Here is a 27,649-nt window from a genome sequence, read left to right on the forward strand (position 1 = left end):
AGATTAGAATTGCCGCAAGTTGAACGTAGATAATTATGTATTAGGTTATCATGTACAATCGTAGAAAATCTAAGTAATAATTCTGGTTCACAGCCTTTTCGACCTGCGAGCCATGGTCATTCGCCTCACAAAGACGGTTCCAATGCTCTGGTCCATGGCAAGCCTGTACACAAAGCAAAAACCGATGGGGAAAAAGGACCCCACTCCTGAGCACAACAACATTAGGGGATAGCATACGCAACCACGGCATTATTTCGTACGTCACAAAATCCAGAGAAGGTGCGATGGACTCACTTCCAAGCCCAGTGGGAGAGGGCCAGCCTGGAAGCAAACCACAACGGCATGTTCACTGAGTCTTCACGTCCTTAGGCGCGGGAGTCTCGAGCTCCGTACCGAACACCTGATCCCAGAAGCGACTGGTGACACCGAAGCCATTGTCAAAGTCTGCGAAGTGATGCTGGAGGTGATACTTCTTGAGCTGCTTGTAGTACATGGGAAGACTAGAAAGTGGCAGGTCAGCGAAACGATCCAAGATACCAAGGGTAGCCGTCTACTCACTTGCGGTGGTGGAGAAAGTAGTGGGTCATATCGTAGCAGATGTAACCGAAGACACCGCCACAGTACACTGTCAAGGCAGCATACCAATTGTAAAAGAAGACAGCGTGAGCAAGCTTCCAGAATGGCGTTGCCAGTACAATGAAGAGGGCCGGAGGCATAACCAGGCGGTATTTGTCCATAGGCAAGTAGTGATGAATGCCGTGAAGCAAGAAATGAAGAGTCAGGCCGACGCGATTATCGGGAAGATAACTACACAAATCAGCACTGGGCAAATGATAAGCGTGTACCACCAGGAATGACATACCGATCGATGTGGAATAGAAAACGATGCATCAAGTACTCAATTAGGGTCCAGAGGAAAAGCCCACCGAGCCAGTAGCCAGCAGCAGCAGACGCATTTCCAAGCCCTGAGAACCCGACAAAAGTGCCGTAGGCAACAGGCGGGAGCCACATTATGGGGACGACATACCAGGCCGTCTTGCTGAAGGGCTCCAGGAAGTTCCCGAACAAGGGCGCAGACTCCCCTCCTCTGTAGTGCCGCGGGCGATGAATCTGCTCAAGGTAGAATTCTTTGCTGAAGCCACTGAACCAGAGCTGTTTCAGAAGAGGCTTATTGAGGTCGAGGAACTTGTGCGTCTGGAAGTCTCTGGTGTAGTCGGTATCGACAGACAGGTCTTCTTCGCTGGACATGCCGGTCGAGGCATAGACAGGGCCAGACCCATTTGCCACTTGTTGGGTTTGTGATGCATCGACTGTCCGAGCTTTGCCATTGAATTCAGAAGCCAGAAAACCGATATGGCACTCTTCCAGGATCTCATAGGCCGAGTCGGAGTGTACGTGGGATGACTCGTCGCGCAGGACTTCGGTTATGTCTTTGCCAGCATACTCAAGGACGAGTTCTTCACCTCCGGGATGGCCGTCCGCGAATTCGGTGACATCGTAGACCTTGGATCCCAACGTCACGTAGCATGACTTGGCGTTGTTATGGAGTTCGATCTCGGCCGGGGTGAACACAGGGAGTACTTTTCCAGGCATGGTGGGTGCGGAGTCTAGGATACTTTGAGACAATTTGCTGCAAGTATGCGAGTGACGGTGACGGCAAGCACTGCAAATGCGAGGAACGCCGTTGGACGAGTAGGAAGGGGTTGCGGTGGAAACTGATATAAAAGGATGGAGAAGTGAGTGGCGTGAGCGTCGAAATATCGACCAGGGCGACGGGTCCGAGGCTCCGGGGGAAAAAATCGTTGAAGTGAGTCCACTGGCAAGCGCGGCGACGACCACGCAATCAACAGAGGTGTACGACACCGGAACCGTATCGCAACGGAGAGTGCAAAGACGGGATTTGGAAAGAAGGAGATTGACTCGATTTCTTTTTCAGGGAGTGAGGAGGAGATCCCAGCGCTCTCGCCGGTCGACCAGAATCAAAGTCGGGAACAATAATGCTGGGTGGCACTAATCCTTATCGGGTGCAGCCCCTGAGCGGCCTGTCCACTGCCTGAGGCAATCATTGAGGCATCATCAGTCGTCCGGGCCGTCACGGCGTCTACTGACTGTGCGTACTTGGGAAAGCTAAAGATCATTGTTCAATGATAACCTCCTAATGATCCCATCATTCAAATATCCTAGCAATGATCTACCATGGTCGGAATAGGATCGGAAGCTAAGTCAAAACTCAAGGGAAGGCTGTCAATGTCAATCAGCAGGAGCTAATGGTGTTAAGTTGGGGACCGTTAGACTGGTCCCAATAGCTTATCGGCTAGGTTCGAGCACAGAAATACAGTACCTATGTCTATGAGCGACAGAGACCTACAACTGACCACGAAAGCATCAGAACATAACTCGCGGGGGATATGGAATATTATTCCGTGGAAGACTATTCATTTCTTCATGCAGTGTGAAGGCAAACAGCCAAAAGGCTAAGTATACTGAACCTTACGCCGGGAGGAAGGGTTGATACGGAGGATCGGGGCGCATCCGTCTAAACAATCCCGACGATGGGCTGATCGACAAATATCTTTCCTCGCCCCAGTTCGCTTGACCAGTGTCGGCCAGTGTATCCGTAAGCGTCCCCTTTCGATTACCGACGAAGAATCCGTACGAGCTAGGCGTCAGAATCATTAGTTAGCCTAAGACACTAACTTATCGATAATGTTGGGGCGCTCGAGGATGCCGACGGACTATGGAGCGAGCGCATCCTGGTCACTTTCATGCCTATGATCTATAAGGCTATGCATATTCCGAACTTCCGTCTTGGAATCTGCACCGTGGCCTTGGAAATTGTCAATGCGTCTGAATGGGAAAGGGAGCGCTCAGACAGATCGAGGAAACTAGGACTCCTCATAATAAATCCCGGCAGATGACGGGTCATGGGGCACTGGGGCACTGAGGGCACTGAGGGCACTGAGCTCTACCAGATCGATGGGCGCGCCGATAGGCAGAAGAGTATGATATGGGAAACCTCGGATCCGGGACAGATGGATCTTATGCTGTCAATGGTTGCTCGATTGACGGACAGACTGAACGAGGCTCTCTGGCCCCCGAGTCGTAGGATGTAGGATCGACCGCCAAGATGAGGCTAGAGAGAATTGCTCGCAGATGACCGGTTGTCAAGGTTGGGTAAGATATCTTCAGTAAATGCCAAGTCTCGAACGCCTAATATTGTCCTACGGTACTTGACAAGTAGCCTCCAATCTCAACCAAGGAAGCTCTTAGCGACGGGAGGAATGATGGGATTTGGAGATGTTAGTGGAGCAAATGAAAGAAAATGAGTGGTGAGGGGCGGAAGGACTCAGGAGGGGGGAATGACCAAACAAGCAAGATGAATATGGGACTCCATATGGGCAAATTGTACCGACTGGACTTAACAATATTTCCACCCAGTCGGATGGCTCGTTCCGACAAAGCGGGTTGGGCCCCTGTTCGGTAATGGGGCAATGCAGGGCTCCACGGCACTTTACCGTATCGACTCCTAGTATGTACATGAGTTTAGTTCGTACAGCTGCCGTATCGTTCAGTTCAACATGGTTTAAGTTGGTGGTTTGATTTACTAAGCGGAAATGAGAAGTCAAAATGGCATCCCCAAAACCTAGTCAATATCCTATTGTAAGTGATACAGAGCTAAATCACTCGCTCTGGGGGTCTATAGGATCTTCATAATTGTCCAAACTAAGCCTCTCTCCAACCAGCCGGTACCGGACAGACGGGGAAAAAGGATTGGAAAAGGTATTCGGTAACTTATCCCCTCATTCCAGTCTTTTCACACTCCCCCCCCCCTCCTTCACTCTCAGTCCCTCCACTTACTCCTCCCAATCCATTCCCATTCATTCATTCATCCATTCATCCATTCATTCATACATAGACTACATGCAGTAGATCCACGGCTGCAGGTGAGAGGGCTTGAGGCTTCCTGCATGGTCCAGTGTTTAATTTGATCCTAATTCCTCCCTTCCGCCCTTTTCAATCAATTGACTGGTTGTCGTACTTTTGCCCATGCTCTCTCTTCCTTGTTGTCATCCACAATGAACTAACGGTCTGAGATCTGAGCCTCTATCCGATCAGACCAGGTTTAAACACCCCCCCCTCAAAAAAAAGTCCTCCAACCCCTGTCGACTGATCAGGTCGAGTGACTAGTCCGGTCATTGGCAGGCCAAGTGGGGATCGGACTCGATTGTCAATCATTTTGTCTCGACCAAGTCGACCAGTCAAGGGACTCGAGTGGGTTGGAGTCATCTTAGCCCCGAAGCTCTTCTTCCGTAGCTCAACGGGAGCGACGAAGCTACGACGACTACGGAAGTTGGCCCAGCCCAGCTCCCTAAGCCAGAAAGTTCAAGGCAAAAACACAGGCACCGCCAACTTAATTCTCCTCCTCCTCCTCCTCCTCCTCCTCCTCCTCCTCTCCTCCTCCCCGTCTTCTCTCCCCTCTCATCCCCCTCCTCTCTTCCGTCTCCGCCCTCTTGTGCGACTCGACTAGCTTGTTGTCTGCACTGTCCCGAATTGACGGGCTGACCGGCTGTTTGTCTACTGCCAATCGATCTATCTGTCTCGCTGTTGTTGTGCTGTCGTTTATTTATCTTATCAAACCGTCACTTCCCCTTCCCGTACGGTACCACACGACCATAACACCTCCTCTCTCTCTGCATCTCTCCATTCCGAACTGTTTCCACCAGCAATCATGGACTCGGCGTTAAATTCCTCTTCATACCCCGGAAATCGGATCATCGCGTACTTGGAGACTTTGGTCAAGTCTAAGTCATATCTGCCTTACGGACTTCCTGTCTGCGTTTCGCCGTCGCATACTGTCACCAACACCGACACCCTCTTGCACCTAGCCTCTCTAGTGGGCCCGCATATCGCGATTCTCCAGGTCTATGCAGATATCATTGACGATTGGTCGGAGGAGACAGTTCGCCAATTGGTCGCCCTGGCAAGAAGACATGGCTTCCTGATCTGGGAGGGCGGTCGAATCCTGAATTCCACGGTGGACATTGTCGGAGGACAGAAGTCAGAGACGAGAGAGGTGCGGAACGAGACTGTGGATATGATCCGCAAGAAATATACGAAAGGAATAATCAAACCAGCCTCGTGGGCGGGTCTTTCGACGGCGTGGGCCTCCGGAGTGGCTGTGTACAACCAGGAAGCCGACATTCTGATTCCCACCCTGAAGGCTGCCGCTCGCGAAGCAGTAGCAGATGCAGCGCAGACCATTCGAACCGAGATCACAGCAGAACATACCACCAACAACCATACCTTCGGTGATCAAGACGGGAATGTGACCTCGCAGCACCTCTGTGAGTATGCCGTTGACAACACTAGCGGCCTCGACCTTCCTCCTCGCAAAGCTTCCACCATCTCCTTGACTCAGACCATCACTCAACACACCGAAGACTCAACCGAGCTTCCTTTGGAGTCTCCCCAGTATGAGCGACGTGGTTTTGAATTCCGGTCTCTGAGCCCCGCGACCATTCCGGAAGACTTCCCGCCTCCACCACTTATGGCTCGTGGACTAGTCTTGTGTCTACCATCCGCAACAGCCAATTCTTTCACCAATGATTACCGTCAAAGCTGTGTGGCTGCTGCTCGCGCCAATCAGGACTTTGTGGCTGGCTTCGTGTGTGGAGAGCCGTGGCACTTGGTCTCTCAAAGAAACGACCTCTTTGGTGCGGGCGTTCCCGGTCACGGCGAAGAACAGCAGCAGTTGAGCCCCTACTCATCAGACGATGACGAAGCTGTACCACATTTTGCTTTGGTGTCGCCTATCTCCCGCCGACTCAGCGCGGTCAGTGGTCAAGGGTCGGACGAAGCCGACGAAGACGAGGAAGAGCAGCAGCAGAACGGCATCCCCATGCCCGAACCACCGCTTCCCTTGGACTCTCTCAACCCACTAGCCTCTAAACTGTTCCAGATCACTGGCAAAGCACTGCAACTTCGCGAGACCTCCATCCAGGAACGCGGAACTCTACACCTGAGGGCAGACACGGATAAGAGCTACCAAATATTGCACGTTCCTTTGGTGGTATTGCCTTGAGGGCGTACCTTCCCCGCAATCTGTTTCCACCACTTCCGTTCGTTTTTTCCATGCTTTCGCATCCTTCTCCACAACATTCTACCAAATAATCTATCTCTCCTTTCACTTCTCGTACTTATATATATCTTACTACCACCACCTTTGTTACCGTCACTATTGCACCTAAGGATATGGAGTTGAGCGCCTTGAAAATGCTGTTTCCGGTCTTTCTTTTGCATTCTACCCTGTGGCACTACAAGAAGCATAATCATCAATCAGAAATCAAATACATGTTACAATAGACGAACAATATGTACTATCATTTTCCGATGGGTTGTCGCGAATACGGATGCGTAGGACTCTTCAAGGTTTCTTTCTTTCGATTCTTTCCTGATCAGCTAATCAGTGAGCCTGACGACTGATGCTGACTGGGCCACTCAGCACTATTCGCATGCCCGGTTGGGAGAGAAGACGCCGTGACCCGTTGGTATACTTCGCGACTTAAACAAAGGGAAAAATCTCAAGAACAAGTATCGATACGCCAACCATACCGATGTTCCGTCTGCGCTCTAGGCCATGGTCTATCTAACTTCTTCCCTAGCTTCTAATCTATATACATCCTTGCGATATTTTATCTGCTTGTATATGGTATGTACTACAGGCCAATCAAGATCCAAACACTAAGTCATCCCAAGATTCCCACCACATCCAGAATATCGGACAATCAGCATCCCACGCACACAAACTCTGGCTCCCCACTCGTTCAGAAACCTGAGCTCACAACTTCTAGCCCTCTAGTACATCCCCACCCAACCCGACTCCCAACCCTCGCAAAACAAATCCAAACAACACCGATCGCACCCTCCCCTCAACCCCCAGAATATCAACTAAGAACCACCCAAAAGAAGAAGAAGAAAGAAAGGAAGAAGAAAACTAAGCCTCCCAATTCCTCCTCCGCGCCGTAAACAACAACCTCGCATTCTCCTCCTGCGAGCTGCCCACCCTGGCCGCTCGTTCCGCTCTCCCACCACCACCAAACCCCGGTCGCGCCATCACAGGGATAGCATTAATGCGAGACAGATGCACATCCAGCACCAAAGCGCGCGGACGCGCCCGGTTCGCCCACGACCCCGCCGCCAACGGCCACTGGGCCGCGTCCCAGCGTGAAGACAACAAGTCCACGCCCAACAGGCCGCGGCCGTCGCCGACGAATCGCTCGATGCAGTCTAGCGGCGGCAGGAAGCGGCGGCGGATGCCGCAGCCTGTGTGATTTGCGTCGATTTGGTAGTCTGGGCATTGTTTGAGGGAGGCGAGGAGGGCGATTATGTTTGTTGGTTGTTGTTGTTGTTGTTGTTGGTGTTGCTGTGTTTGAGGTGATGGGGGGTTGTGGTGCTGGTTAGGGCTGTTGGCTTGGTCCGTTTCGGAACCATCGTTTTCATCGTCTAGCACGAGAAGGAAGTCTGGGTCGTCGATGAGGGTGGAGCCTAGGAAGATGGTTTTGGTGCGGAGGGCGAAGAAGCGTGTCATTTGGCCGAGGTGGAAGGCGTCGCAGGCGCTGGAATTGGCGAAGCCGTAGCGGCATTGGAAGTGGCGGGGGTGGAGGGTTGTGGAGGTTGCTGGGAGAGAGAATGGGGGTCGCGGTGGAGGTTGTGAGTTGGTGCTGGTGGATGTTGTGGATGATGAGGAGGCTGATGTGGAGGTCGCTACTGCTGTTGCTTCGTCTTGTCCTTCGAGGGCTCCGTAGACACGGAGGAAATGGGCTTGCAGATCTGTGATCGTGTTGAGGACACATTGGCGGCGGAAATAGAGCTCCTCTACATGTCATTTTTTAGTATATCGGTCACTATGGAAGGTGTTAATGAGAGATCAATGGCCTACCTTCTATCCCACCGGTGAAGTATCGCCAGGGAAAAGTGGGAGTTTCATGGGCTTCGACCCCGTTCGTCCAGTACTTTGATCCGAGAACGACGAGTGTATGGGTATACACCTGGAAAATAGCGTGTTCATCGAGGCACCGGGCCACGAATATCGTCTGTCGTATCCGATCCTCGGCGAGCTTCAACAAGGATGAATCGAACTTCGTGAGAGGGAATTTGCCCTTGCCAAAGGCATAGCCTGACTGTTTCAGAGCGGTCTTGATGGCCTGTGGCGAGTTGAAAGCATCGGCGAGCTCCACTAATCTTGCGACAAGAGATATAGGCTGCACTTTGAGTCTGGCGCTGAAGGCGCTCTGGTGCTCCTCTTTAAAGGAGTCAAAAGATAGGACTTCGAGAAAGAGCTCAACGGCATCAATCCCAAGGCGCGAGGAGAAATGGTTGTTTGGAAGTCGGACGATTGGCAGCTCATGCGAATTCGAAACTTGCTTGTCACCAAGAGAGACGCCCTCAGCCGGCGACTCTGACGTCAATTGTTGGGCTTGAATCTTTTGACTCATGAAGTTCTTGCCCTCCAAAAACTTGTGCGGATCCAACAGAGCTCTGAAATAGGGGCTATTGCGCATGAGATCATTGCTGGACACTCGCCAGCTATGCAGGACAGATTTGGCTGGAGAGGTAGCCACTATCTCTGGATCCGAGTACTCAATGATTATGTCTCCAGATTCAAGGATGGCTTTGAAGACCGATAAACACCCATTGACGGGCGGCAACTCTTTGTTCTTCGTCGAGCTGTTCGAAGACCCATTTGGTGGCTGATCGGGGTATATGGAATCCTGCAGTGACAGAGTATCGAGGGCAGCCTCAGTTGCGGGGATGGAGGGATGATTAAAATCCATGTTCATGAGCTATATGAAGAGTCTCTAGCTGCAGATGAGCCAAGTCGTACGTCGCTTTCCACGAAACAGCTGTTTCAACTATCGCAGATCATCGAAACAATACTTTGCACCTGGTACGGGCTAGACGCAGATGGTTGTATGACCTATTGAAGTAGGCGGCGCGGCATCGATTTGGATTTAATAGCACTGCATGTTATATGACGCAGCAGCAATTTAAGTCAGCAAGCAAGTCAGGTTGATATCAATAGCTTAAGCTCATGCTGGAATGTAGCCACAGAATAGTACTTGATAGGAGGCGAAACGTGATGATTGTTAAGAAAATGAACAAGGCGCTGTTATTGTTCGATGGAGTCATGTATCCGGATGACTAATCCACCACAAAAATGAGTTATGCGGTGCATATTAGAGAGAGAGCATCAAATGTGGTATGGAATAACAACAGCCTCGACATTGTGTAATTGCCTTTCAATCTAAGGTATGTGTACGATCAGGTGTGGCTCTAGTACAAAGCGCCATCTATCTTCCACCATGTTACAGAGGGCAGATTTAGGCTCAGATACAGACACGGAGATCACCTCATCAGGTATTGAACTATGAAAGGGGACCTCAGCTATTACTCGCATATCCAGACTACCAGCGTTATGCGTTGTAGCGTAACTAAGTTTGATTGAGAAGATTAAGGATGTAGTCCTGATCGGGCAATGCTGTTGGTCAGAATTGAGAATCTTCCTTGCATGGTAACAGTCTCACATAGAACTACCTAAGCTGGTCTGAATAATAGTCAACAATCAACTCACATAACCTCACATAGCAAATGAGTTAGACCGCAGACAGATGTGCAGACTCTACCTCGTATTATAATGCCGAGGAACAAATGAATAAGGATAAGCATTGGGTTGAGGGACAGTCTCTTGTTCTGAGAACCTGGCATGGATGTCGACGCGGCCCGATAAGCACATGAACTTTCAGAAGCACAGAAATCCTGCAGACTAGGAAGAGCAGAGATATATGTAGGCGTTCTTAGGCATAGCTGCCTGAGACGTTTGTCATTGTGATGATGCTGTACACCGGTACTGAACCCGTGACGAGATATCAAAATTGATAGAACTCACTCGGCTCCACATCCAGTCCATAGTCCGCCGGGAAAAGAGAGCCCGTAAGCTGACCAGTGCTTGTGTCATATGGAAAGAGGTCTTCGTAGTTGCTCGGAATCCCCAGGGTGTTTTCGCTCTGCATCGGAAGGTCTCCTGTTGATTCTAGTAAGTGTGAAGGCGCGTACGTCAATCCATCGGTCAATAGCGCTGCTGATGGCTGACAGTCTAGTTTCATTCCAGTGGGCCCACTTGGATCCGACACGCTTTCCGTTGTCTTGATAGGGAATGAGATAGGAGTATCCGCTGGTGACTCGAGGCTGGTGGGCTGAACGGAGGGAGACTCAGAGGCTTTGATGCCTTCCTTTGATTTGAGGTGAAGCAGGAGCCGATCACAGAGTCTGCGGGCTCTTTCTGGGGCTTTCTGCGTTCTTGACATCAGAGAAAGCCAATCATACGCTTTATCGAGCGCTTTTGAAAGCATCGGCGCCTTATCCGGTACATGTTGAGCTTGAAAAGCAAGTTCAAGGGCGAGCACCGCTGTGGCTTGCATTAGGAAATGCAACAAGCACCACCAAGGCGACGCTGTATATAGCGTTGCAGCTTTGATGTCTTCAGGAAATAACCTGAGCATGTGGCAAGCTGATTCTACGCATTCCTCTGCTACCTTCTGGCCAAATTCTTGCATTTTTTTGTCCTCCTGGTTGGGTAGATTCACGCGACGAAGACACGGTCGTGTGATGCCCATCCTTGTGCTGTAGAATAGTAAAGCCAGACTAAGCCTCTGATTTGAGGTTGCCTGAGACACATGCGAAGACTGGGTCACAGTGAAATCGTACTCCTTGGGGAGGTTTATAAGCCACGCATCAAGGTTGAGCATGAGACTGCGTACAACGAGCTCGGTGCTCTGCCAAGGGGATTGAAGTGCGCTCGGATTGTAGAGCTTAGCTAGCGACTCTTTTGCGATCATGGTTAACTGAACTAGATGAAGAAAGTACGAGGACCCGCAGGGTGAGTAGTTATCCTCGTTCGTGTCTCGCTTTTCGATTCCCGTACTCTTTGCACTTGTCTCGGGCTGGGCTGCAGATGTCGTTTCCGTTGGCGGAAGGGGGCTACCGTAAATCGAACGTCTAAGGTGACGAATCACCTCATCTTTCCCAAAGTCCTGCTCATCGAATGGAACGGGTAGAGGCGATGTGCAAAGGCAATCGTTGATGAAAGAAGGCCGCCCGGACATTATACTGAGACGAAGATCAAGCGTATAGAGAGTCCACCACACACGGTACCTGATCTCCCTTGAAGCATCAGAGGTGCTGTCTCCAACATTGCGTAGGTGTAGCCCAAGGCCAAGAGCTCCACGAATAGCACTGCCACAAAAGGTCCAAGCACTGCCAGGCATTGTCAGTCAATGCCAACAAGTCAGGCGAGTATGTTATGAATACATACCGGTTGACGTGGCCTAGAGTCAGCATGTACAGAGAAGTCAGACCTTCGACCTGCAGCTGCTGTAGGTCGGGGAAAGTCATCAGCTGATTATCTAGGCCCAAAGCTTTGGCCTTGAGGAAATACACAAGATGAGCCTCCTTGTCCGTTTGCCATTCAGTCTCAGAGAGATAAGCGTATTTGGCTGCAATGGCGAAGATCAGGTTCAGTATTGCCAGCCACCGATTTCCGGGTCGCAGAGAGGCGGTTGTGAAGAAAGCTTGGAATTGTGCTCCAAAAGCGGCGGTACCGATGATCGGAAACGAGGGATGTACCCAATCAAGATATATCTTGTAAAGCTTCGTTGCGACATCCTTGGAGGGATAAGCATACAGATCCACATGTTCGACCATAGGAATCTCCATATCGTCTAGGTGGTAGTTCGGAAAGGATATCCAACGATGTCGGTGGGTTGCTACAGCAGGCGATGGCTCCTTCCCACTGAAGTGACTGGGATCACATTCATGATCCAGTTCCTTGGCCAGAGTCTGTAGCCAAGATATCTCGGAGCTCTGACCAACAAACCCAGTCGCTTGTGAAATCTCATCCCGATTGAAGTCCTCCTCTATATGATCTAGGTTGTTGCTGAATCCGGAAAACAAAGGCGTAGCGACTTCGGAAACCGACGACTGCCTTCGGGTCTCGGGGTGAGGAGGCGAAGCGTCGCCATGTGATGAGGCATAGTCCGACGGGTCTTCCTGGAAGGGACTCAGCAATGGCTCTAGGTAGGATTCAGAAAGAAGTCATCTAGCATACCACTGCCAGAGCGTAGCCCATCAGCTGCTCTTCAGAAACGCCAAAGCGAACGCTTAGCCTTTGCAAAATGTCTTCGTAAGCGTTGATCTTGGTTTCCAAGCTTGCCATTTGTCTTTGCAACAGTCAGTACCAAGTACTCGGCTTCAACGGTATTCAGTGCTCAGACTTGGACTTGGCGCACCTCTTGGACTTTTCCCTTTTGCCGTCCGTATAGCAACAAATGATACCAGCATCCCGGCAGTTGCGGCAGCCTGACTTGTCCCCGGTGCATTTTGTTTTCCTTTGTCTACAAGACTCACACGCTCGGCTTACATGACGACGGTGAGAACGAGCAGAGTGCACCGCTTCTTTGCCTTCAGCTAATCTTGGAATTGCCATCTTCCTGATACCCGAGAGGTCCCTACTAGGCCTCAGCAAGGGTGGGATCGGATTATCCTGGAGAGAGAGAAAGATGAGACTTTAATACGCTAGAGATAGTAGCGCAAGCTTACTCCATGGCCGTGTCCTTTTGCCTCAGGTGCAGCAACCTGAAACAAAGCTGATTGATCTGCCCAGTTGGAAATCTGCATTTTCTTGTCGCGTGTGTTGCGGAAGGGAAATGCATGGTAAAATTTAGCGATAGGGGTATCAATAGGAGCGGTTTCTATATGTTCCATGATCCAAATTCTTTGGTAGAAAGAGAGTGTGTAGATGGTGGCTCATATTGATGTCATGTGGCCGACCCTGAACCCCCTTAGGTCAGAGTTTCGCAAATGGAAGGCACTGCCGAGCAAGAGGATTCAGCGTTGATCGGGGCCCTTGACGAGTGGTTCCTGACAGAATTCCACTGAGTTTATTCTGCGGAGATAGAAAATTTGCTTTCCTCTGGATATTTTCGCTCTTTTCGGACGGTTCGATGGTCTAAGTGGATGCGTAAGCCTTTCTGTCTGCCGTCGAGACAAGCCTCGACCAAGGACTGGCCCCCTCCATCTGGCTTTTTAGGCTTGATGACTCTTCGCAGTTCAAACCCAGTTGCGGTCTGGGTGTAGCGGACCCATAACCGGCATGGGGATTGAGCCAGAAAAGGCACACCCTTCTGGATCCTGAGTTGGATCGTAGCTGGTAACTCTCAAAAGTGGGCTTTGATGATATCGCCGTCTGCGAGGGGTGGATGTAACCCTGCCATTTCCTTCCTTTGTTGGGGAGAGGTATATTGTACATGATAGTAGACCTGGCCAGCTGAGAATGTGCGAGACCAAGTCGTCATTTTCCGCCAAAGGCTGGAATACCAACATCGCTGTTTTCTCGGCATGCGGAGAGGCGCGCACCCGAAATATAGAGACTGAACCATGGGTGGAACAGTCGAATAGCGTTGCTGAAAGTTTCTCGACCTTTTCTGAGCTCTTATGAGGTAGAGGTAGCAATACCTATCAGCATGTGATCTCCGGATTGTTGATGAAGGAACCCTTAAGGTGCATTTCAGTCTCCACCCCGCATGCGAGATTGCATACGTACCCTGGTCAATATACAGTCAGCAAAGCTGGTATTCTTGTGGTTAAAAAGTCCCTTTAGAAGACGGATATACAAACCCCTTGAGAAACCAGAGTTGAATCGCAGTGAGTATTCGCTCTCCATGCGTGTGGTCTCTGTCTTGCCACTACTGACTGGCCTAGTCAATTGTTGCTTGGCCACATATGTAACCTTTAAGTTTCCCATCAACGCGCCTGGGTACGGCGGCCAGCATCTCCATGGTAGTCAACCATAATTTATGCAGTGACGGTGAGGGATGATGTATGTAACACCTTGCTGAGCGGGTCCCTGACTCAATAGTGACCATTCAGAACTCGATCGGGTCAAAAAAAACCCTCTTGGCTCTTTTTGCTTGGCTACCATAGCTGACTGTTCATGGGATGAGCCCTTGCTATGACAGGAGTAAAAGTCACAGGGGTGCTCAAGAAGCTCGGGCGGGTACCGGGTTTCGAAGAAAAAAAACCGCATAGTACCTGAATCGGAGTCACGGATAGCCGATGGACCAATCGACTAAAATGGAGAGCCGTTTTAAACCTTCCACTGCTTGCGGGCCACTTCTGACTTGCTTTGCCTGCCGGAACCCCTAGCCAGCTCATCAGGTAGGTGACAAGTTAGTTGGTAACTTTCAGCACACACCAATCAAAGAAGCGGAGATATCACTACAATATCTTTCCGTCCATGTTCATGGCCCAGAATGTGTCGAGTAATAGCCTTCAATTCATCCATCCATGGTCGAGATACGCAGCAATCGCCAAGCCTGGTCCTCGATCAGCGCTTGATACCGGCCCTATTCGACCTTAACACGCAGGAGGCGACTTGGAACATCCGGGAAGGTTTGACAAGACATGAGTGGTACGATTCAGAAGTAAGGCTTGAATTGCAGACTTGAGAAGAAAGGAATCCTGGTTTAAGAGAGAACAAACAATAAGAAAGTCGCGACTCTGGAGACTGGAAAAATAGGGCAATCCGAACGTCATTAATACTCTATACATCCAAGTAATCACTCAATAACAAATTTCTCAGCAACGCATTTGACGTCCTTAGTGAACGCTGTGCTTTCTCCTTCCATCTCCAAGAGCGAGACGTCGGTAACGTCGACTTCAACAAAAGGACTGGTTTTAGAGAAGTGCACGCTCATTGGGAAGAACTCATTTTCATCGCCATCGCCACTTGATTCAAATTCGAAACTTCCCGATGCGTTGCTTTCATCCACAGTGCCAACGTTCCAGTCAAGACTGTCGCCCGATACCTCATACACGGCGTCGAAGCTGGACACTGCGGGCTCGGCTGTTTGGTAGGGGATGGTGACAACAACATCCCGGAGGCTGTCAGAGCCAGTGAGCTCGTATTCGACCGTGACTGTAGTTGAGTCAGATCCCTTGTTGACCCAAACGGTAAAGGTGATAGGCAGTATTTCAGCGTTGTCGGATCCAGAGCTAGCGACACGCCAGCGTAGAACACCAATGGAGTTGTTGGCTGGGAATCGCTTGGTGATATCTTTAAGTTGGATAGCAGAGTCGTTGGTGAAAACAGCCTTGTCGACATTTGGATGAGTGCGGAATTGTGCACCATGCGTAGGGTTTGCGAGGAGGTCGAGTCTGACTTTGGTGAACGACGGATCGGTGATTCGAAGCTGCAAATCGCCCTTTACTTCAAACGATCTGAGGGCACCTTCACGGGTAAGTGTAGCGGAGATAGTTTCTGCAATCGTTACATGAACAGGGTCACGATCCCCTGAGAGCGACGCACGTGCGGAGGACACTGTATCGGCAACGGGGGTGGATGCTTGTGGGGTCACCAGAGGAGTGGACTCCTCTACCTCGGGACCCAAGTCACCACGGACCTTCTCGTAGATATCTGTAGTTTTCGACTTCTTTCCGAGCTGCATGCCCTTGCCCCGGACAGGTAATGGCCTAACGACGAGAACCGTAAGTGTCCGCGACAATAGCACATAAGGGGGAAGGGGGAAGGATATAAGACATACTTGGCGAAAGTCTTCTTCTTCTCTGCCTCGTAGGTGTCGTAGGTCTCGGGCACGGCAGGGCGGGAAGGAGGAGTGTAGACAGGATAAGAAGGGGTCCGGGGTGCCATTGGACCACCTCTCCGAGCAGCCTCCTTTCGTTGCATCTCCAGCTGCTTAGCCTTCCTCTTGCGCTCCTCGCTGGCTTCAAGTTCTTTGTTCTAGAGAGAAACATCAGCAACTTTTGTCTCGAAAGAGTTCTGATGAGCCGTACCCTCTCAATGATCTCTTGAATTCTCTCCTCGTGACTCTCCATCTCTAGGAATGTCTTGATCTGAGTAAGCGACAGGTTCTCTCTGTATCCTAGCGTCACGAGCTCATCATAGGCACTGAGCAATTCGAACGCATTGCGCACAATCTCTCTTTCGTCCAAGCTCTTGCAAATGCTGGTGGTGACTTGAGCGAAGAGGTGAAGGCTGTCGATATCTTGTAGAATGTTGGATTGGCGGTTTGTGATCAGGACGATGTATAACTCGTCCAGGGGCTGGTAGACAAAACGGACATTATCCTGCTCGACCGTTGTGTGTTGGGTGCCAGAGTCAGCTAGTTTAGGGAAGGATGCGAGCAGGGCTTCGATTCTGGAGCGAGCGATTTCTCTGAATTGACGCGAGAGGACTGCCTTGCCCCCGCGGGTGCATATCGACGCTGCGAGGACGACCTAACATTGAGGGAGGTAAGTGAGAGTTGGGAGAGATTGGCTTAGAGGGATTTCAAACGAATGAAAGCATACCATAGTGGTGAGTTCAGAGTTCACGAGTGGATTGCGAAATCTACAGCAAGCTGTCCCCGTGATTCCAGGTGACGAGTGTTCTTCTCGTTAGGCGTGTCTAGACGTCGAAGTCACGGAGGTCGGAGTCGCTTGCTGTTCTCTTTGTCTCCGTTGGCCCGTGCGCCCGCGCTACCCCCTCGCTTACCGCAGCACAAGAAGCTTCGTCCGCTTGCAACCCCGTACTAGAGCATCATCAACCTCCCTCCTCTTTACCGGTTTGCGGCTTATCTCGGATCGGGGTCGAGCACTTACAAAGTGGAAGTACTAACGGCCTGCCCTTAAAGATCTGGTGAATACCTTAGCTGGTGGCCAAAGCTAGTCCCCCAATTTTGCGCTTGGGCTGCTCGTCAGGCGCACCCCAATCGCCACGCCGAAATTTACACGCGTCTCTAACCTTCGGTTGATCTCTGTGCCATGACAGCCGCCTCCTCGCTGGCATTTCTCACGATGGAAGCTACCATGGCTGAGGATAAAATGGAAATGGCGTCTCCTTATCAGGGGCACGTCGACGATTTTGACATCGACATCGACATTATGGAAGACCAGGCTTCAACTACAGACAAGGACATGATGTTAGCGGACGACTTTCAAGAACCTTCTAACGAGGTCAATAATGACCAGGAGGGTGCGCATGATGCGGACATGATCGACGATATTGCAGAACCGACGATGGCTGACGCGGAAGACGCTTTCGCTGACGAAGGCTACAATATCGAGATGCAATACGGGTCCGACAGGGATTACGAAGCCGATATGATAGAAGACGACTACGATGAAGATCTCGATGCTCCGGTCATGGACGCTGATGCCCAGCCCTCTCTTGAACAATCCAACAATCACGCAGAACAAGGACAAGGTTCCCCCGATGGGAATGCCGCTGTAGACGGACAAAAGGAATCTCACGAAGAGCTTCACCAAGAACCCCACGAAGAACCTCGGGCTGAACAGGTATCCGAGGCCTTGCCAAGTCAGCATGATGAAACTCAGCTAGTAAAGAAGCATTCACATGAGTCTGCGGCAAATCAAGCCGAAGACGGGCAACTTGAAGATGGGCAACTCGAAGATGGGCAACTCGAAGATGGGGAGGTGAACGAAAGTCCTCTCAATACCAATGAAGCAGAACACGAAGATTCAAATCTCGCACAAGCCGAACAGCAGGTCAACAACGCTACAGAACCAATCCAGCCTCAGGCATCGGAAAGCCATTCTGACGAGGCTGCGTCCCGCCCAAACGTGGAAGAAGGAGAGAAGAGGGAAGAAGTGGTCGAGGAGGTAGAGCAAGAGGCTAAAGAAATTGATGGCCAAGAAGTTGAGCCAATCGAGACTAAGAACGTGGAAGAGGCAGAAAACGAGGTAACGGCTGGTCAGGATGTTCAACAGCAAGCTGAGCAAGCGGTTGAGGTGACAGAACATGAAGCTCTATACCCGGTTAAAGTATATTACCAGGAAACCGAGATATCTCTCTTCCCTCCTAGGGAAGGCGATTCTTCGGAGACATTTTTCTTGGAAGATGAAAATCTCGCGTACGGTCCTTTTGCCGATCTCCTCGAAGCATGCCGCAATGTTCTCCAGGAGCATGTTGGAGAGAAGGACGTGCTTATCATGGATGTGGATGCCTTGAATCTCCAGCTTGCAGAGGTATGTTTCACTCACCCGCTCCTGGTACACAGATGCTAATTCTTGACTATCAGGATTCTACGCACATGGGCGACATTACACTATTTCAAATAGTTGATCTGTATTTGCGGTTATGCCATAATGAGGGCATTGATGAACCAGAGCCTCTTTACCTTTCACTTAGCACCCGACTAACGCCGTCCGCCGAGCTGTCTGATCTTCTTGCAGCAGCCAACGAAGGGAAGGGACTTACAGATATTCATACTTGGGATAGTTACGCAGAAGTTGAAGCTGTCTCTGCAGAGTTCTATGAAGGAATTGACGAAGTGCCTCATTCTGATTTGCCACAGGAAGAAGAACACGCTTTCGAACCCGAAGAGGATAAACATGTCGGTACAGAGATACCTGAAAGTGTCTCCCATCGTCAACAATGTTCCAAAGAGAATGACGGCGAGAGCAATGTTGAGGATCACCAGCCATCAGGAGCAGTACCTTCGGCTGATGGCGTCGATGAGAATGCATCTGGAGAAGGCATCAATGGTGAGGTCGAAGCTGAAGCTGAAGGCCAAACAGCTATCTCTGAACACAACGAGGAAGAATCGCTCCAACTCGAGGAACAAAGCCAGTCAAGTGCTACGGTCACTCAACTACCGCCCGCTGAGATGGCAGAAGAGCAACAGGCAGATGGCGAGTCCGCTAGTGTTGCAAATGAACAGCGTGATGAGAACGAGTACGAGTATAACGATGTCGATGCTGATCCTGTTGAATCTTATTCTGAGGAAGATGCTCATGTTCAAGACATCGAATCATTGGAAGTTGACCAGCTTGAGACTGGCGAAGATGCTGAGGCAGCCCAGCTTGAACAACCTCCTGCTTTAGAGGAAGGTCCCCAGTCTCTTGAGGAAAATTCTACTGTAGCCTCTCCAAGTCATGAGGACGCCAAGGACACGCCGTTGCTTGGCGATGATGCTGCGGCTTCGCACGAAGCCTCAGAAGATGACCTCAATGAAAGTTTTCAAGATGGAGCAGACACCAATTCCCGGCCAACTTTGGACTTGGGAGATGATGCGATAGATTTTGTGGATAACCTGCCGGAAAGTCCCCGCAAATATTCCGAGGACGAGGAAGGGGAAGTCGCCAATGCGGATGAGTTCGAAGATCTCGGAGAATTCGATAACGAAACCGAGCAGACACCACTTTTAACCGCCGATGACGACGACGAGGATTTTAAGAAGTACCTGGATGCGTTTCGAAACGAGTCAGGCGAATTTGCAGATGAAGCTTCTGGTAAAGCCCCCAGTCATCCCTCCATCAAACGCCACAGGGAACCGGAAGACGAAGTTGAGTTGATTGAAACGCCTTCACCTGATGCCAAACGATCCCGATCCTCATGATCGTCCCTACTTTCCCACCTACTTGCCCACCATTATCCCTGAACCACGCTAGTCAATATTCTTCGAGGCACGCTTAGTCCTTGGAGTAATCGGGGGGCTTCCCCTCTTCGCCATTAACCCTTCAGCGAACTGTGCTGCCCTTAGGCTCCATATCCGTTCAACGGGTAGGAGACAGCCAGTGAGCTTCAAAAACCACTAACATCAAATTTCTCCACGAAATCTGCGAGCCTCGAACCAAACGGTTTCTTATGACTGCTATTATTCGACCAGGTACGTATTCCTCAAATTTCACCACCTCGCCTTTCTTCCTCTTTGCAAGGAGTATATCCCCCAAGTATGCTTCTACCGCCCAGGTCATTCCTGGCCCGGGTTGTAAGACCAGGTTTGTATTTTTTTCAATTCTACCTTGAATTTTCCCCGTCGCTTCTGGTTCTTGCGATACCACATAAGTCGGCATTCTCTCTGGCGTCTGGGGTTGTACCTTTCTCCTTCCATTGTGTGTTTGCACTTGGTGTTGTGCTGTGATATCCCTTCTAGATAAGCTTCAACGCTGGCGTGATGGTTCAATGACCTTGCGCATTTCCCTCGGATGGATGTTTTTAAAAGCCGGTACTATCTGAACTGGAGGTTCCTCTACTAGTACATTCATGTGTCCTTATTTCTAGCGGAGAAATGAATCTCATTGTAACTTCTTCTCGACTGGGGAGGGTTAGTAAGACTTCGATGTTTCAAGGAGCCGGTCCACTAAACTTATAGGACAGAGCGTAGATCCCTACCACCAAGCCAACTGGAAAAATCTTAAGCCAGGGAGGGTCAACCCTTTCCCCACCTACTACGTATGATTTGTTGGATAAAGTAGCTCGTGCAGGGACAGCGACTGTGATTAGACCTATCTGATCTCTGATAAGATGTCATCAGTACTTGTTTAAGGGACTGAGATGCGGGCGTGAACTGCAATACTGTACTTAGTAATATCACACCACCCACCCTCACTAGACTAAGGGCCGGATACAGCACAGGCAACTGAGACAAGTGAGCATCAGTGGCAGAGCGCGCGAATTTGGGGCGATTCAAGCGAGAATTCCACATATTCTTAGGTACCTTTTGTTTCAGGTCGCTGATCGCATACTGAAACCAGACTCATCAAGGGGGGCCGAGGTGTGGTTAGCAGCCCTTGATTGGGCGAAGTGGAATGGCCACCGTTGCCCTTCCGGACGTTTTTTCCCTTCACATTCCAGCCTGAGTTTTTGGCGGGTAACGAATAATACCCCAACTTAGTGGGTGTTCTCCAGGCCGGGGATGAATCGCGGACGCTGGACGCCAGCGAGACTCTTCCTTTCAACCGAATTATGTATTTAAACTGTTGGGGATAAACTTGTATAGATGTCTATTAAGAAGAGTAATTTGGGTAGACCTAGCTAACACGCAAAATACAATGCAACTAGTTCATGTTCTGGCATTGAATGTTTTTAACCTTTTGCAGTAAGGTACCATTTCCACTTGAAAATGGATGGGGTGAGTCGGCTTAGGTAAGGTCTATCTTTGGTGGGCGCGTGTCATCATCACCAATGGACGTAGGCTGGCTAGTATTAGGTGTACAGCAGCAACAGTGGTGGTACCTGCAATGAATGCTCTGGCAACAATTTGAGGACACGGCTGCATCTCCCATCTCTTTCTCTCTCTCTCTCAGCGCCTACCACGGAGTTTCTTTGGTTTCCTTCCTACCACCGACCACCACTACCGCCTCCTCGTCCTCCACCACCACCACCACCACTACCACCATTACCACCATTACTTTGCTTCTTTCCTAATCTACTCCGTACTGTGGACTAGATCAGGAGACTTGCCGCCAGTCACTCGCTTGCACCTATTTCACCACTAGTAACGCGCGTCCAGATCCGGCCCGGATCCGTTCGAAGGGGAAAACCCCACCGCACGAGCGCAGGCAGGCAGGCAGCCAGCCTCTAGGATCAATCATCAACAAGCTCTCTTCTCCGATCGCAGGAGTTCTCGACCCCCAGCAGAATCATCGGTCGCATCTCAAGGCTGCAGCATCTTACTGCGACTTAGCTTACTCACTCCTTTCTGCCACTGATTCTGACTACTTCTTCTTTCTCCATTTTCACGTCACTCTTTGCTCTCTGCGTTCTTGTTCTGTTTCTAAACCTCGTCGGTCACTGTTTGGCGCACTCCGAATGCTTGGCTGAGGTAGTCATCCACCAAAGCCAAAGCCGATCCAGCATCCACTTCAGCCTCTCCCATTGTGCACTCACTTTCCCACCCAATTCCGACTCGGCATTATACATCCGCCGACTACCACAGAAGACATAATCTAGCATTGGCGTTCTCATTCACGAGGGAGCAACCAGCTCCTCAGCTATTGTCAATATGATCTCTGATAAGTACGTTGCTCCCCTCATGTCGTCGTTGAAAGCCTGAGAGCCACTCAAGACAGTCTTCTAATCGGGTCGTGGTGTCCAGATATGTCGGCCTTATTTTGGCTATCGTGTCAACGATGGCAATTGGTACGAGCGTTCCCTATCGAAGAATTCCTCCTATCAAACTGACAACAGCGCAGGCACAAGTTTCGTCATCACCAAGAAGGTTCGTCTGCCATCGCCAACCTCCAACCAGCAATCTCACTTCCCTCCGCTCGTCGTCCACACTCTTGTCCAGAACGATCGGCTAACCGGTCGCCGTAGGGTCTAATGCAAGCTTCGGAAAGGCATGGATTTGAAGGAGAAGGGTTTTCATATTTGAAGAGTCCCATATGGTGGGGTGGAGTTATCACCTGTACGTGACAATACCATGTCTCTGGGAGTGCTGCGGGGAAGAGAGCTGACTGAATTTGATAGTGGCGATGGGCGAAATCGCAAATTTCGCGGCTTATGCTTTCGCGCCTGCCATCCTGGTTACGCCCTTGGGTGCGCTGAGTGTCCTGATTGGGTACGACACGATATTTCCGGTTGCTAATTTCTTGTTTCCGAAACTAATGTTATTCAGTGCTGTCCTTGGTTCCTATTTCCTTAAAGAAAGATTGGGTGTTTTGGGCAAGTTGGGGTGTGCCATGTGTCTGCTTGGCTCAGTGGTAATTGTTCTCCATGCGCCGCCAGACAAACCAGTCGAGCGGATCGACGAGATCTTGAGCTATGCGCTGCAACCAGGTTCGTGTCAACAAGGACTCGATCTAGCCAAGCCGGGTTGACTTAGTATCTTTTCACAGGCTTTCTCATTTACTGTCTCGCTGTCGCAATCTTCTCCACCGTTATGATTTACCGCGTTGCGCCCGTCTACGGCAAGAAGAACCCATTGATTTACATCTCGATCTGTTCAACCGTCGGCTCGGTTTCAGTCATGTCTGTCAAGGCATTCGGCATCGCTGTGAAGCTCACATTAGGAGGGAACAACCAGTTTACCCAGGCATCGACATATGTGTTCATGATTGTCACGGGCTTCTGTATCTTGACCCAGTTGAACTACTTCAACAAGGCGCTCAATCAATTTTCCACGTCGATGTAAGAGTGATGCGTCATGCTTGTTGTGTCTGGAGCATTTGCTAACAATCATCGTTTGCAGTGTCAACCCGCTGTACTATGTCACGTTCACGACCGCTACGCTGTGTGCCTCGTTCATTCTATTCAAGGGATTCAATACCAGCGATGCTGTGAACACCATTTCCTTGCTTTGCGGCTTCCTGACTATCTTTGCCGGCGTGTACCTCTTGAACATTTCTCGACATGACCCAGACGGACGGCAGATGCTCAATTACAAGCTCGACGACGAAGGAGTTCCCACGGATGGAATTGCTGGCTTTCAAACGCGACGGTCAATGCAATCTCGGCGCAGTAACGAGCCGCACCGCCGGAGTTCTTCGAGTTTTGCATACATGAATGGCAATGCAGACCGCGAAGGACTGATCCGCGCGTACGACGTTGAGAACCAGGCTTTCGGTTTATCCGAAATGAACGAAGAGAGCGACGGAGAGCCAGGTCCTACTTATGCACGAAGTGAGGAGCTCAACCGTACCTCACAGCGACCCAATAAGCACGACGCGCTATAGTATGATACGAATGCTTGCAGTTGATCATTCCATCTGTTCCTTTTGGCTGTCTATGTTTTTTTAAAGATTCTCCCCCTTGCTTGCTACCTTCTACTTATGACCAAAATTATTTCAGTTACGCTTATATCCTCTTTTCCCTTGCTATCCCCCTTGGTTTGCCATACCTCTTCCACCCTCTCCACCTCTTCTTCCTTTTCATGAACGGTTGCGACTGTTTTTGGATGCCTTGTACTTTTACTTGACTCCCACTGCGAGTAAGACGCCCGGATGAGGAGCAATAGATGCCCCGAATGACTTGTATGTGAATGGGATCGTTTTCTGTTTTTTTTTTTTTGTTTCTTTCATCATCTGCTATGGTATGAACCGCAGGCGCGAATACCTGCAATTACACAAACCCGGAATTGTATATAGAGGTTAAGATCACGGGTGAATTTTCCAATAGACCATGTGGATTGCCGAGAGTCAGCCATTCCAGTTTAGTCTCTGCTTATGCTTCCTTCATACTTTTCGATAACATGTTGTTGGTTGTGTTGTGTTGTGTTCTTGATCATGTGGTAGGTATGGTAGGGAGAAGCTCAATAGTTTGGTGTGTGCGGGCCATAAGGTGACGTAGGCGGGTGGTTGCTTTTTTTTTTGTCTTTTCCCCCTCTTGGCTGGCTGGGGAGGGCGGGCGTGGCTGGCAGTGGGGAAAAAGACCATCGATGATGTCGCGTTGAGAACCAGTGGGATTAAGCTCATGTTGGGTACAGACAGACATCCCACCACCATCAGCACTGCTCAACTGACTACTGACTGACTGACCAAGTGGTGGGTGCGCTGTCTATACTAGAATGTGAAGCTGCATACTTGTGCATCTCCTTGCCCCCCCCCCATCTTCAGTTCACTCTTCTTCAGTCTAAGCGCTGCAAAACAGTGGGCAATATGCCTGGATTGCTGCGGAAGCTGATCGTCATCGCGGCCGCGGATGGACTGATCCTTCAGTCCACGGGCAATGGCTTACGACACACTGGCAATAACGAGCCATCGTCTCTTCGCATCGATTACAAGACTAATAAGATCACACTACTTTCTGGCTCCGCATCGGAATTTAGCGACAAGCGGGACTCCAGTCTGGAGATATACGGTCTCGTCGGTATGTGCTGAACCTCTTGATCTAGCCAAGACTCCAGACGTGGATTGTGGATTTTATTGTCTCATATATGATGTATGATTCTGAGGCACTTGTCTTTCTTTCCTCGTTATGTCCTAGTTCATGCCCTGGATCCACGCATGAGGATCATTTACTGATGCCTGTCTCTTTCCGACCAAAGGGCTTCTGTCTGTTGCGTCGTATTCATTCCTCATCTCCATCACTCAACGTCAACAAGTGGCTCAGATCCAAGGGAAGCCCGTGTATACCATTACCAATGTCGCCGTGATCCCCACCTCGTCCCAGACGGATGCAAATCGTGCGATCTCGCTCGCCAAGGAACACCTGCTGCAGGGCGAAGACAGTCATGTTGAGACTGCGTCCGAGGATTCGAGCCCGATATCTGACACAGAGACAGAAGAAAGTGATGCCGAGGTGGGCACAGCGCCGGCTTCGCCAGAACAGGAAGTCCCCCATGCTCGGGCACGCAGCGTTGGCAGCATCGCGGAAGACGTGATCGGAAAGAGGGTCCGCTTCGGCCGGTATGCTGCGAACTGGCTCTCCAGGAAGACCCTGGGGCTGCCAGGACTAGGGGCTGTCAATCAGGAATCTGCCGAAGCCGCGCCCATGGGAGATGTTAAGGAAAGCACTGCCGAGTCTTCCCCAGCCGTTGCTGAGGTGAATGAGAACCGCGAGGCAGCGGCGCCTCCTGTGCCCCGGGGTGAGGATACGTCGTCGAAGAAAAGCCTCGCAGAACCGTTTGGCTCGGATCCTACGGTGGAGTTGCTGCCCAAGCTGTTGCGTTACACGGAGATGGTCTTCTCGTCGCGCAATTTCTTCTTTGCGTACGACTATGACCTTACCAGGAGTCTTAGTGTCCAGGAGCCATCGCTGGCCACTCACCTTCCGCTTCACAGATTGGTCGATGATATGGTGAGTACGCTTCATGCTTCGTCCATGTTTGTAGGACGAAACTTTGTCGCTGACCGATTACTCGCAGTATTTCTGGAATCGCCATCTGCTTGCGCCTTTCATTACAGCCGATGCTCACGGTTTTGCTCTGCCCTTGATGCAAGGGTTCGTCGGCCAACGAGAATTCACAGTTGGCGCAGTCCCCAAACCGTCCTCTTCCAAATCGGATAAAGCAGATGAGCCACAGGTCGACGGCCGGATCTTGGGTGAGAAACAGGAGGCAGATACAATCAAGACCGATGAGGACAAGCATGATTTTCTCGTTACTTTGATATCTCGACGATCGGTCAAGCGGCCGGGTCTACGATACCTGCGTCGTGGCGTGGATGACAATGGAAACACCGCCAACTTTGTTGAGACAGAGCAGATCCTCTCAACAACTGACTGGAATCCAGCTCGCAACATCTACTCGTTCCTGCAAGTGCGAGGATCTATCCCGCTCTATTTTTCCCAGTCACCGTACGCCTTCAAGCCAGTGCCTGTGCTGCATCATTCTACGGAGACGAATCAGCTTGCCTTTGACAGGCACTTCCGAAATCTGAGTCGGAAGTATGGCAAGGTCCAGGCAGTTTCCTTGATAGATAAACAAGCTGGCGAACTGAAGCTCGGAGAGCAATACAAGAAGTTCGCTCGGTCCTTGAATGAATCAGGCGGTATCGATGATGTGCCACTCAAGATGGAGTGGTTTGACTTCCACAACGAATGCCGGGGAATGAAGTTCGAGAACGTAGGCCGATTGGTCGATCGTCTGGAAGCAACGTTGAGCGAATTTGGCGATACGGTGGTGCAGAACAATAATGTCCTTCAACGCCAGACTGGAATCGTACGCACCAATTGTATGGACTGCCTCGACCGCACGGGTGTTGCGCAGTGCGCCTTCGGTCAATGGGCCTTGGAACGGGAGTTGAAACGGGAAGGAATTGATCTCGACCTAGGACGCGACTCCTCTACGCAGTGGTTCAATACCCTATGGGCAGATAATGGCGATGCCATCTCCAAGCAGTACTCCTCCACTGCTGCCCTGAAGGGCGATTACACGCGCACCCGCAAGCGGAACTATCGAGGAGCGTTGAACGACTTCGGGCTAACCCTATCTCGGTACTATAACAACATTGTGAATGATTATTTCTCGCAGGCCTGTATCGATTACCTGCTGGGTAATGTCACCGCCCAGGTCTTCCAGGAGTTTGCACTAGAGATGCAGACAACGGACCCAGGCATCTCCGTGCAAAAGCTCCGCCAGAACGCCATCGATAGCAGCTGCAAAATCGTGATCAGCGACCAGTCGGAAGAGTTTCTAGGAGGCTGGACACTGCTGACCCCCCGTCAACCGAACACGCTGCGGAGTATGCCGTTTGAAGAGGCCGTCCTTCTCCTCACGGACGTCGCTCTGTACAGCTGCCGGTTCGATTGGAACACGGACAAGGTGTTATCCTATGAGCGCATTGATCTGTGCTCAGTGACTCGGATCAACTACGGAACTTACGTCACCTCAATCTTGACGGAAGCTCAAACCGATGAACACAGCAATGTTGGGTTGGTGGTGGAATATCGCGAAGGTGGCAAGAATGCCTTGAGAGTCAACACGCGGTCCCTGCAGAGCCAAGTGCCTTCCGAGAGCCTGGACAGCAATGCACGCCCGAGCAACGAGTGGAGCATGTACTCGTGGTTCAAAGGAACTTCCCACGCGTCCACTCGCCTTGTGGCGTTCAAGGCCCTTCCACAGGTCATGGGGACCAGCAGTGTCAGCCCGTCGGACTGGGTCCGAAGCATCTGCGAGGAAATCGAGCGGGCCGTGAAGGCGGGTGATCGCCACGGTCCCCCCGAGGATGGCACGCAGCGATCCTTGATCGATTCATCGGATATCATCTCGTTGGAGGAAGCGAAAAAACGCACCGGATATCTGGAACACCTGGTGTATGACATCAAGAAACTGGTCTGGGCATGAAGTTGGATTCTGCTTAATGCGCGAAGTATGCGAACGGAGTCTTTGATTTTATTCCCGTGGTTATTCGC

At 50.7% G+C, this 27,649-nt stretch overlaps 9 protein-coding genes across 9 annotated transcripts; 5 read left to right on the top strand and 4 right to left on the bottom strand.

Annotated features, from left to right (window-relative positions):
- Nucleotides 1–11: 11 nt before the first annotated feature.
- Nucleotides 12–1,948, bottom strand: BO97DRAFT_474860 (fatty acid alpha-hydroxylase). The gene is made up of 3 exons (XM_025700364.1): nt 863–1,948; nt 559–807; nt 12–500 (listed from the first exon to the last, which is right to left on the bottom strand). Exons 1-3 carry the CDS (start codon nt 1,591–1,593, stop codon nt 347–349), a joined length of 1,134 nt encoding a protein of 377 aa, XP_025556021.1. The 5' UTR covers nt 1,594–1,948; the 3' UTR covers nt 12–346.
- Nucleotides 1,949–4,451: 2,503 nt separating this feature from the next.
- On the top strand, nt 4,452–6,369 carry BO97DRAFT_402474 (uncharacterized protein). The gene has a single exon (XM_025694514.1). The coding sequence runs from the start codon at nt 4,730–4,732 to the stop codon at nt 6,080–6,082; it is 1,353 nt and encodes a 450-aa protein (XP_025556022.1). The 5' UTR covers nt 4,452–4,729; the 3' UTR covers nt 6,083–6,369.
- A 625-nt stretch (nt 6,370–6,994) lies between these two features.
- Nucleotides 6,995–9,765, bottom strand: BO97DRAFT_430928 (uncharacterized protein; the record flags this gene model as incomplete). Its single annotated transcript, XM_025697466.1, has 4 exons — nt 6,995–7,875; nt 7,940–8,626; nt 9,469–9,563; nt 9,632–9,765. The coding sequence occupies 4 exons, from the start codon at nt 9,763–9,765 to the stop codon at nt 6,995–6,997; spliced, it is 1,797 nt and encodes a 598-aa protein (XP_025556023.1).
- Nucleotides 9,627–12,547, bottom strand: BO97DRAFT_381968 (CeGAL family transcription factor). The gene is made up of 4 exons (XM_025693275.1): nt 12,345–12,547; nt 12,164–12,275; nt 11,372–12,126; nt 9,627–11,313 (listed from the first exon to the last, which is right to left on the bottom strand). Exons 1-4 carry the CDS (start codon nt 12,539–12,541, stop codon nt 9,927–9,929), a joined length of 2,451 nt encoding a protein of 816 aa, XP_025556024.1. The 5' UTR covers nt 12,542–12,547; the 3' UTR covers nt 9,627–9,926.
- Nucleotides 12,548–13,500: 953 nt separating this feature from the next.
- BO97DRAFT_77678 (uncharacterized protein) lies at nt 13,501–13,967 on the top strand. Its single transcript, XM_025701056.1, has one exon. It carries the CDS (start codon nt 13,638–13,640, stop codon nt 13,905–13,907), a length of 270 nt encoding a protein of 89 aa, XP_025556025.1. The 5' UTR covers nt 13,501–13,637; the 3' UTR covers nt 13,908–13,967.
- A 393-nt stretch (nt 13,968–14,360) lies between these two features.
- Nucleotides 14,361–16,516, bottom strand: BO97DRAFT_360377 (coatomer subunit delta). The gene is made up of 4 exons (XM_025692355.1): nt 16,423–16,516; nt 15,907–16,350; nt 15,657–15,853; nt 14,361–15,585 (listed from the first exon to the last, which is right to left on the bottom strand). The coding sequence occupies exons 1-4, from the start codon at nt 16,423–16,425 to the stop codon at nt 14,673–14,675; spliced, it is 1,557 nt and encodes a 518-aa protein (XP_025556026.1). The 5' UTR covers nt 16,426–16,516; the 3' UTR covers nt 14,361–14,672.
- A 404-nt stretch (nt 16,517–16,920) lies between these two features.
- On the top strand, nt 16,921–19,472 carry BO97DRAFT_410388 (uncharacterized protein; the record flags this gene model as incomplete). The annotated part of the gene is made up of 2 exons (XM_025696135.1): nt 16,921–18,099; nt 18,153–19,472. The coding sequence occupies 2 exons, from the start codon at nt 16,921–16,923 to the stop codon at nt 19,470–19,472; spliced, it is 2,499 nt and encodes an 832-aa protein (XP_025556027.1).
- A 2,100-nt stretch (nt 19,473–21,572) lies between these two features.
- On the top strand, nt 21,573–23,781 carry BO97DRAFT_77703 (DUF803 domain membrane protein). The gene is made up of 8 exons (XM_025701057.1): nt 21,573–21,874; nt 21,954–21,997; nt 22,051–22,076; nt 22,175–22,265; nt 22,328–22,418; nt 22,476–22,636; nt 22,696–22,987; nt 23,049–23,781. The coding sequence occupies exons 1-8, from the start codon at nt 21,861–21,863 to the stop codon at nt 23,530–23,532; spliced, it is 1,203 nt and encodes a 400-aa protein (XP_025556028.1). The 5' UTR covers nt 21,573–21,860; the 3' UTR covers nt 23,533–23,781.
- Nucleotides 23,782–24,453: 672 nt separating this feature from the next.
- BO97DRAFT_420263 (SacI domain protein) lies at nt 24,454–27,581 on the top strand (the record flags this gene model as incomplete). The annotated part of the gene is made up of 3 exons (XM_025696639.1): nt 24,454–24,664; nt 24,843–25,594; nt 25,662–27,581. The coding sequence occupies 3 exons, from the start codon at nt 24,454–24,456 to the stop codon at nt 27,579–27,581; spliced, it is 2,883 nt and encodes a 960-aa protein (XP_025556029.1).
- Nucleotides 27,582–27,649: the final 68 nt, after the last annotated feature.

This window comes from Aspergillus homomorphus, assembly GCF_003184865.1.
Source record: "Aspergillus homomorphus CBS 101889 unplaced genomic scaffold BO97scaffold_2, whole genome shotgun sequence".
Lineage (NCBI taxonomy): Eukaryota > Fungi > Ascomycota > Eurotiomycetes > Eurotiales > Aspergillaceae > Aspergillus > Aspergillus homomorphus.